Source organism: Corvus brachyrhynchos, unplaced genomic scaffold (genome assembly GCF_000691975.1).
Source record: "Corvus brachyrhynchos isolate BGI_N302 unplaced genomic scaffold, ASM69197v1 scaffold864, whole genome shotgun sequence".
Taxonomy (NCBI): Eukaryota; Metazoa; Chordata; class Aves; order Passeriformes; family Corvidae; genus Corvus; species Corvus brachyrhynchos.
Window position 1 is genome coordinate 1355766 of NW_008237871.1, and position 9631 is coordinate 1365396.

At 45.6% G+C, this 9631-nt stretch overlaps 1 protein-coding gene across 1 annotated transcript in view; it reads right to left on the reverse strand.

Annotated features, from left to right (window-relative positions):
- Window positions 1–2525: 2525 nt before the first annotated feature.
- Window positions 2526–9631, reverse strand: part of SMARCB1 (SWI/SNF related, matrix associated, actin dependent regulator of chromatin, subfamily b, member 1) — a 9662-nt gene continuing 2556 nt past the window's right edge. The window contains exons 5-9 of the mRNA XM_008632109.2: window positions 9125–9252; window positions 8456–8622; window positions 7825–8015; window positions 3827–3958; window positions 2526–2893 (exon numbers count right to left, since the gene is read on the reverse strand). Of these exons, the coding sequence (XP_008630331.1) occupies window positions 2854–2893; window positions 3827–3958; window positions 7825–8015; window positions 8456–8622; window positions 9125–9252 (658 nt within the window). The 3' untranslated portion in view covers window positions 2526–2853. The remainder of the gene's footprint in view (window positions 2894–3826; window positions 3959–7824; window positions 8016–8455; window positions 8623–9124; window positions 9253–9631) is intronic.

The window sequence follows — 9631 nt, forward strand, 5'->3', positions numbered from 1 at the left end:
GTTGTGTGTCCATTTCTGCCAGGGGCAGAGGCAGCAATTCATCAGGAATTTGCTCAAAACTGCCAGGTTTGGGATTTTCTTTTCTGGTGGGCAAGGCAAAGTTCAGGCTAGCTGAAGATGTCCTTCCCCTCTTCTTTCAGCAGGGCTACAGAGCATGAGAAGGAGTGTGGGGGATGTCTAATTGGATAAAGGGGTGCCTGGGAAAGGACAAAGGGACTGAGCTGGACACTTGATCCAGGCAGTGACTGGAAGCAGCACTTGACACTGGTAATAAAGACTGCACCTGCAGTGTAATTCCACTCTTGTTGAATTTTTTAGTTCTGAAACTTAAACATCTGAGTTTCAGGGGAACACTAAACAAGCTAGTCCCTACCTTGACACTTGTATGAAATGGATCGGGTTGTTCTTGCTAATGTAGTACACACTGTGATTGTACCCGACCTCAAAAGCCTTCAAATCTGCACACACTGTATGTTACGACAGCTCACTTAGTAACAGCGCTGTCCGCTCAAACTTGTGCACCACCACCAACTATGAAGAGAAATGCAAGTAACCAGCATCTGATTAAGCACACACACCCACCCACCCACACACACCAACTCCCGCTCCCCTGTGGTCTTCCAATGAAAATACTTTATCAAAAATCAGACCTCACTTGAACAAGCTCTTTTGCTGCACTTATGCTTCCCTCTAGGAAGAGGATGTGAGGCCTGTAGAGGTGGTAATTTGTTCTAGAAGACACAGTGGTACTAAGGGCAAAGCAGTGTCAGACTCAACAAGTACTTGCCCGGTGCTTTGCTCGCGACCTAACGATAACAGAACTGCTGTTTCAGTCCTTAGAAAGAGTTTGTCTTTGAAGTCTGCAAGTGTTCTGCTTTAAATTGCTTGAGATGGGGCTTTGAAACGTAAAAGTTGGACTATGCTTTTAGGTAGGGTACCAGATTAACCTGAGGAGCTGTGATTGTAGAGCAAGAAAGCGGCTTCTGGCTGTTTCCCAATAGTTCTAATGCTACATAAAGCAAGCTGGCTGAAGTTCCCATCTTTCTGGACTTGATCCCTTGACTGTCCTGCCTTGTCCCTGGCTGCTTCAACGGACAATTCCTACAGCCTCTCTGGGCTTGAGAAGCAGAGAGGTGCTGCAGTCCTTGTGTGCCTATACCTCATTTTGAATTTGAGGATTAGTAATCACAGACTTCACAGCAATTAAAAAAACTGCACCACAGATGCTAATTTAAGGCCACAGCAGTTTCACACTTATTTTAGTCGAATGCCCTGAAGAGGGTGCTGGCCAAAGTCCCTGGTCAAATAACAAAGGGAGGCTGAAGTGTTCTCAGGAAGGCTTGGAGTTTTTATGTCCATGAGCCAAAACATGTTTTACATGGGAGGCTAAGATGCAGCAGCAATTCCAGGTTTTGTCTTACTTGCTCAAATAACCTTTCAGCCTCTCTAATATGAAGTAATGGATGGAGTATGACTCTGGCACAGGAGCCTAGGATAACACTGAATAATATTATTACTAAATTGCAGGTTTTCAGTTTCTGCTGACTAACATCTGGAAAAAGTTCCCTCCCAGCCAGGAATCAGAACTGTCTCTGTTATTACTCAAATCTAAACATGATAAATTAAGGCCAGAAAGCGTTTCTTGACTGTGCTAGCAGGGTGGGTGGATCAGCAAGGATCATATAACCTATGGCTTTATCATAAAGGCCTATGCATAACTGTCAGGCTGCCAGTAACATCTGCCTTGCTTGCAACACTCATCAGTTCTGGCAGTGAATGGTAGGAACTCTTATCAAAGACATGGGGTACCTCAACAGCAAGACAGATTTTAATTAGTTTGTAAGCAAGCTTGGATTTTTCTTTAAATCTCACTTCAATGGATTTTGTTTTTAAACTCCCTAGAGAAAGACAGGTTGTTTCTAGGGTTGCAAAATCCTGACACTGCAGTGCTAAGGGCAGTCATTACACCCACTTTGCTTTGAGTGCTCTGTGCACTGTAACTGGCAGTGTTGTGTGCTGACAGTGACCACAGCAAAGGCACTGGCTGCAGAGAAGCTGCAGTCTCAGTGACTGGAGGCTTTACCTGCTGTACCAGTTCAGATACCATGCTGTTTTCCAGATGCAGTCTTCAGAGAAAACAGGGTTCACCACACACCAGGCTGACATCTGACAGAAATGACTCTTAAGTCTGTGATTTCAGTTAAATTGTTCTACCTTGTTGAGTAAACCAGTTGAACACCTCCCCGAGTTCATTACAGACTGTGCCAAGTGTGGTAACAGACCAATCCTTAGAGATTTGTTTGCTGCTTCTCGTTTTAAGTCTCTTTCTCACCTTCCCCTGCACCAAAAGGTTTTGGGCTGTTTTACCTGTTGAAGTAAAGCACCCAGGAAAACTGAATGCATGTTGGGTGTTCAGCACTATACCCAAAAGCATTAATATTAGGCCCTGGGACTCCTCAGTTACCAGAACAGCACAAAACATGGTGAGATTCACTGTTCATTCAACTTACTGAACTCAGCCCAAGGTGTATGCATTCCTTTTATTTAAAAAGTTGTCCTAATAGTGCACGTTGCACCTATACAAAAGAATCTTTACACTTGTCCACACACAGGTATATAAGGGCTCCAACACCTGCCACAGGTCTGAGCTAGATCACGCTGCTCATGCAGCGTTCTTGGTACGTGGCATTTGGGTGGAGGGGGTGGGGGCAGAAGTCAGCAGTACTGGGAACTTGTGGCAAGTGGAATGTGCCCCCTTCAGAGACAGAAAGACCCCTGCCAATCCTAGATCCATTTGGGGAGAGGAATAGGGATAAAGTCTGTAGGAAGAGCACCAGTGTCACAACAGGAAGGTTACCAAGCTGGAGCAGTATTGGCCAAACGTCTCATGCGCCTAACGGAGAGAGAGAGAGAGAGGTACAGTAAGTGCATGTTACAGTCATGTGAGGTCTTACCAAAACCAATGCTTTTGGGGAAGCTGCCACAGTTTTTAGACAGGTTTATTCATAGACAGAACTCCTCAGTCACCTGAGAATGCCCCTGGTGATAAGGCTAAGACACTATTTTCACTAACAGCTTTTAGGGCACTTTTACTCATTAACTTGGATTGAACCAGCTGCTGTTGTAAACTCTTCAGTCAGCCATAGCTGATATACAAAATGACTGTGCTACTGTTAATGGGCAGTAAAAAAAAAAATCCTGGGGAAGAGCTGAGCCAGTATATTTACTGTTTCCACAGTGTATCTTTTGGAGAGATACTAGCTGTCCATTTGTATCTTCCAGGAAGAATTTCATGGAGTAGGTGCAAGCTCTCAACTGCTTGCCAAACATCACTTAGCGGGTCTCTGGTGGGCAGAGCTTCTCCTGGAACCACAGAGTGCTCCCATGCTGGCAAACAGGTTGGCATCAGTCAGGCTAGAACTGGGAGCTTGCCCATTGCTACATCAAATTGAACTTCACACTACATAAAAGGAAGCTTTGTGGCAGGATTCTAGGTAGCATGACAGTGTGTGAAACTCCAGTATGTTCGATTGATTCCTTCCTATACAAACAACCCCCCTGGACAAGCAAAGAGCCCAGGGAAAAAAAAAACAGTTTAAAAAAACAAAAAGGAAACTTCGCTTCAAGCAGGAGATGGTTAAAGTAGACATTTTGATGTTTGTGGAGGAAGGTGGTAACAGTTTAATACCCTGCAGCTAAACTTTCTGCTGTGGTGTGCAAGTCTGACATCCTGCCAGCTGGCTCTCAGGAGGGAAAGACAAACATCAAAGCTTGTAACTTCTGTCAAGGGACAGGCCAAGAGAACTGTCTAAAGTAGTGGCAGTACCTTGTGTTTCTGTCCTGGTCTCTGATCTTCTTCTCCATCTCGGCATCTGTGAGGGTTTCCAGGAGAGGGCACCACTGGTCAGCGTCCCCCGTGTTGCGAATTGCAATCTCCACAGTCGGCAAAGGGTTCTCACTGCAGGGCACAGGGCAACAAAGCAACATCCATCAGTGGCCCCAGAGCACTCCCGTGGGTTACCAGCCCAGACACAAGCACAAGGACAACAGAGCATCACTTGCAGTGTTTCAGGCTTCAGCATTCCTTCTTCACTCTGCTTAGTACAGTCTGGTTCCCTGAAGTTCACCACAGGCTCCTGGTTACAATCTTGTGGAACCTGAAGTTTCTGGGAAAGCAGCTACATCCATCTCCAGCCACCACTGGAGAGGGATTTGTGCTGGACCTGCAATTCTCTCCCACACAGGCCGTTACATACCTGGCTGGCAGGGTTCAACCCCAAAAGGCACAGCTCATCCCATTTCATTAGTCCTGGGTGTACTCCCAGTGCAGCACTGGAGCTGGGAATGTTAACAGGGCTCCTTGTCTAGCCTTGCTGTTCTGCAGCTCTGACTTACTAACTATAGTCAGCACACCTCTTGACAGCTCCTCCCTGGCAGAAGTCTGGCTTTCTTGGGAGCCTGATACTGGAAAGAGCAGTCTTTTCAGACCTGCTGTTGCAACCAGAGGCTGTGGCTAATGAGCAATGAAACACCAGGCTGTGTCCCAGATCACAAGATCTGTTCCTCAGAGATTTCTCTGCCCTGACCAGCTGTATTATCACATGCAGAAAAATATTTACTGCTTCACTAGCTGCTTTTCAGTAAAAGTCAACAGGAATTGACCAAGAGTAGCTTCCCAAATATTGACAGTGGAGCCGGAAGCCCAGCATAAATATAGAGGAGCCTCGGAATGTAAATGTTTGCTTTGAATTTTCAAAAGTGGCTCAGCCTTAGCTGCAGAAGTGTGTGTGTGTGTGAGAGACAGGAGCCCTGGGACAGGTGTGTACACACATCCGGCCCCCTCCCCAGGGACATGCACCCCTACACAGGATTTCAGCACTCACAGGCAGCCCTCTCATTCCCCCAGGAAGGAACGCAAATGCTAATCATCATGGGAACACACAACATCTGCATCAAAGCTAATAATGTAAAATAACAAGTCTTCAAAGTAATGCTACCATGAAAAATTAATCCAGAGCCTTTGGTATCTGATCTGGGGAGGAAGCTTTAATCAAATCTACTTCCAGTACTGCTGACATCAACTAAACAACACTCAAACCCAGGAATTTCATCTTAGTCCTAGAATGCCACACATTCCAGGCCAAATACTAGATATTAACTGGGTTTTTGTTACTGATAGCATGATCTCTACCTCACTTACTATGCTTAACACTGAGCATTCACTGAATTAAATGGGGGATGGAAAGCTGGATTCATGCATAACCTAATTGCAAGGCAATTCAGATACTACATTTCTTTAGCAAAGAATCAGAGAGAAACTGAAAAATCCTCCTTAATCTCCCAAGCTCTACAGTAAGACAGCTCCTCCTCCCCTGTTTTTTTCCTGATGAGGAGGAAAGTGCTGCTGCCAGAATGGCTGAAAGGCACTGTCAGCTGCAGGCATCCCAGGAGAGCAAGGCACTGCCTCTGCTCAGGGTCCTGGCCTCTGGCAGTAGTGTCAGGGGCATGCCAACAAAGCAGGGAAACACACCATCTTTTGGAAAGGTGACTCCTCAGGCATGTGGGTTTGGTGTGTGAGAGAACCTGGGCCATCACTCAGGTCCCAAAGGCAAAACTGGCTATGAAGCACTGTGTGCTGCCACCAGAAACACTCAGTACCAGGAGGGAACATCGTAGCACATGCTCCCCCTGAAAATCCCACAGGCAGCAGTTACCTGTCTGCCTCCAGTCCTGCCCTTCCACTGGACTTCAGGCTTTCCTTGTTTTGCACAGAGCAGGCCAGCTGAAAAAAGTGCCCTGGCTTTCATCAACTAAAAGACAGTTTCACCTCTCCCTCAGATGATTAAGAGGCACATGACTTCTCAAAACCCCAGTCCCTTGAGATATTAAGGTCCTTTTGATACATCGAAAGCAGACCCTTTCCTTACATCAATGGAATGATGCTGGAGCAACCACCACCCCTGTGGTTTGAAAATTCAGGAACTAACCAACCACAGAACCCAAATATCATTAATCACTGTAAGGTTTCAAAAGTACTCCTTTGCTGGAAGAAAAAAGGGAAGAGGAGGACATGTTTGTACTATGACAGAAAAAATGAGGTTTCAATTAGATGTTTTCTTCTCTCTGAACAGCTCATGTCTACGTACTTTGTTCTGTTGGGGTTCCTTTTTTAGTTTTTTATTCTCCCTCTTAAAATACTGCCACAGTCTAAAGGAGGCCTGAAATCTGCCTGTTTGAACTACCCCTAAAAGGAAGCACCCTTCAGTACCATGGTCCAATATATGTTTTTAGAGAGAATAGTGTGAAGTTGGCATTAACATAAACCTGGGCAGTACTGACTGAAACTTTACTTGCTGCAAGTTCCAGCGACTGAGCGGAAGCAAATGGAAAAATGAACCCCACTCCCAAGAGTCAACACATACACAGATTACTTTCTTGGGTATCTGAAATACATGGAGAAGCACAGGAAGAATGGACAGACACTTCACTCTCTGCTACTGCAGGCCACAATGCAGACAGTGCTGCAGTACAACAGGTATCAGGTTCTCATCTACCACCCTGCAAGTTCCCATCGCTTCTCAGGAATGCCCACCCCCTGCTTTGTTGTTGTTGTTGTTGGATGTGGTCCCAAGCCAGAACCAAAAATACCAGTCAGGTGTTGTGGAGGGAAAGGTAGGAGCCACCTCCCACCTTCCAAGGAACATCAGCAGGATGGACACACAATCTAACAATTTAATTCAGAGTTTAATTCACATGTGCTAAAGGGACCCTTTCCATTTTCTAATATGAATCACTCTGGGGATCACTTTAGAACCAGGTAGTTGCTGTGGGAGACTGGCAGGATAAAAACTACATCCAGAGGAAGCAGAGTGAGACTAGTGCAAGAGCAACTGGGTCAGAGCAGATCAGTGTCTATTTCTCACAGAAGGCTGGCCAGACAGGAAACCTTCAGATGGAGCAGGAAGAAGGACCAGAGCTCATGGCAGCAGCCAGCTTCCCCACAGTCTCCAGCTCCTCTTTACTTGCTCCCACTCCAACTACTCCCTGCCCTCTGCCTGAGGTAGGACAGGGCCAGGCATGTTTCCCTTTGCTGCTCAGGCAGGTCATCCTGCTTCCTTGAATTGACCCCTAAAAAACTGGTGTCAACAGTACCATTCCCTCCTCTGCAAATACAGCATTTGCTGAACTTTTAAACTTCCTTGACTGTCACCATGACCCAAGGTCACAAAACCTCAGAGTGTACATTAAAGGATTGTTACAGCTGCAGACTCAGCACTGTGCTGTGGATAACATCAGTGCAGGAACTCACCACAGAACACTGCACAGCACAACTGGAAGCCATTTAGGAGACAAATTACGAAGCTGACAATGCTGCATTCCAGCTGTGAGAAGGGCCTGTGATCAAGCCACCTCTAACATCAGCCTGGGTAGAGAGGTACAGTTTCCATCAGTCCAAGTTCAAAAAACCAAAGCTTGAAATGGTGGATGGCCCAAGTTAGGCAAAGCCAACAGAACAAAAAATGCTTCTGGGGCTCATCATGACCTTACACTGGAAGAGGGACTGTCCCTGTTAATTAGTTCTGTCAGCAGACACTGACAGTCATCAGTATTTGGTCCTGACATGTTATTAGACCCAACAGGAAAAAAGATACTTAGGCACAAGCACAGAATACTGTTAAGATGGACAGAATGGGTGCAAGCCATAAGGACTAATTTCAAACAAAACCTTCTGCATCAGGTCAGCTGTTCTAAGCTCCATTGATGCAGATACCCATGCAGTACAAACACACCCCAGAGCCATACAAGGAGGTGGCAGCTCAGTACCTGAAGGCGTATGTCTTCTGATGCCAGCTCAGCTGTCCCCGGATACTGTACGCAATAGTAGTGACAAACTCCCCGCCCAGGCCAAGCTCTGAGCACAGCTTCAAGGCAAACTTCTCTGGTGAATTCTCCTTCTCTGACATGTCCCACTCAAACTGGTCTACAAGGGAGATGTTTCCTACATGGATGTTCAGCTGGAGATAAGCGAAGAAACGGGTTATTTGTTTCCACTTTCACAAAGGTTTGTCCAAGGTAATTGAACTGAGGAGGCAGAGGCTGAAGAGAACAGAGCAGTAACTCCTGTTTCATCTGCGGAGTTCCTTAACTAAATTCTTAATTCCAGTAGCATGAAGACAACTCAGCATTGCTCACTATGGTTCAGCTCTTCCAAAGGCAGATGCCAATGCTTTAACTGAACTATTTCATCATCTCGGAGGCTGGGCAGGTGGATGTTTAATAATCTATCACCTTGGTTCTGTTGTCAATACAAAGGACAAAACAGAATCTGGTTGCAGGACTGGAATTAAGAGCTCCTTTGCTCTGAGGGAAGCCTTTGTACTCCTAGTCCCCCATAACATAAGCAGAGAAATCCAAATGAGAGTTCTGCTCTCATTCTACTGCCTTCCTGTATTACCTTAATAATAACTCGTTGGTCTGACTGATCTTCTAGGATGCTGTCAGTTGGGTACGACTCGATCTGCTGTCGGATGGCAGATGCAATAGCAGGGACAAAGGTCAGAGGATTCAAATCCAGGTCATCACAAAGAATCTCAGAGAACATTTCTGGGGTCATTAGCTTTTCTGTACAGAACAAGAATGAACATTGTAAACTTTCTTAGAAATTAATGTCTGCCACTTACAGAATATACAAAATTACTCCCACAGGGTGAGGTGACAAAGGGAATTCCAAATGCATTACCTTTTGTTTTTAAAAGGGTGTTTTGTACCAGGTCTATAAGGACATACACACTGATACAGGGACTTACAGCCTTTTTTACCCACTCCATGGTATCCAGACAGTGTGGCCACAGAAGCCACAGCCATTAACCTCAGCTAACAGAGTACTCTCAGACCACTGAGCTGATGAACTGGCTCAGGAAAATATGCCAGTTAAACTCTTCAGACCACATGTCCAGGAATGACTACAACACATGGAAGTGGCAGAGCACTTGCTAAGAGATGCAAGCACTGAATACAGTCCAAAGTGGGAGAGCTTTAAATCTTTGTCTCTATGGGGCAAGAACATTTGGTGAAGGACACAACTTTATCTCTCCAGCCTCAGGAAACTCTCCTTGCTACATACCATTCATGTTCCACGTAAATGCATCTCTGAGTTTCTGCCCATCAATTTCCATATCAAGCCTGATTGGAACCAGAACCTCTGGCTGGGATGCATTCTCATGGATCACTGCTGGGTCATGGTCATCAAAGCTGAAGTGAAGACCAACAACACAGTATATGCAACGAGCACATGACACATCTGGCATCCATAGAGGGAAGGCAACATTTGCTGGAAGCAATCCCCACACTCCAGCTCCCCGATCAGTCTACAGACAGACTCTTCGATGCAAGCTTACAGGGCTATGGCAACTAATACCAGTTTATCAGCTTTTATTACATCTATCATAACACATTCCTGCAACTAAAACAAGGAAGCTTTCTAGGATTACATTTATCTTGGTTGCTTCAACTTTTATAATGGAAAAAATGTTAGTCGTGAGCTTCAGCAGATCAAAGTTACTGGTATATGTCAGTGAGAACCAGAGGGTCTGCAGGCTCCTCAAATGACAACTGCTCAGCAAATCAGCAG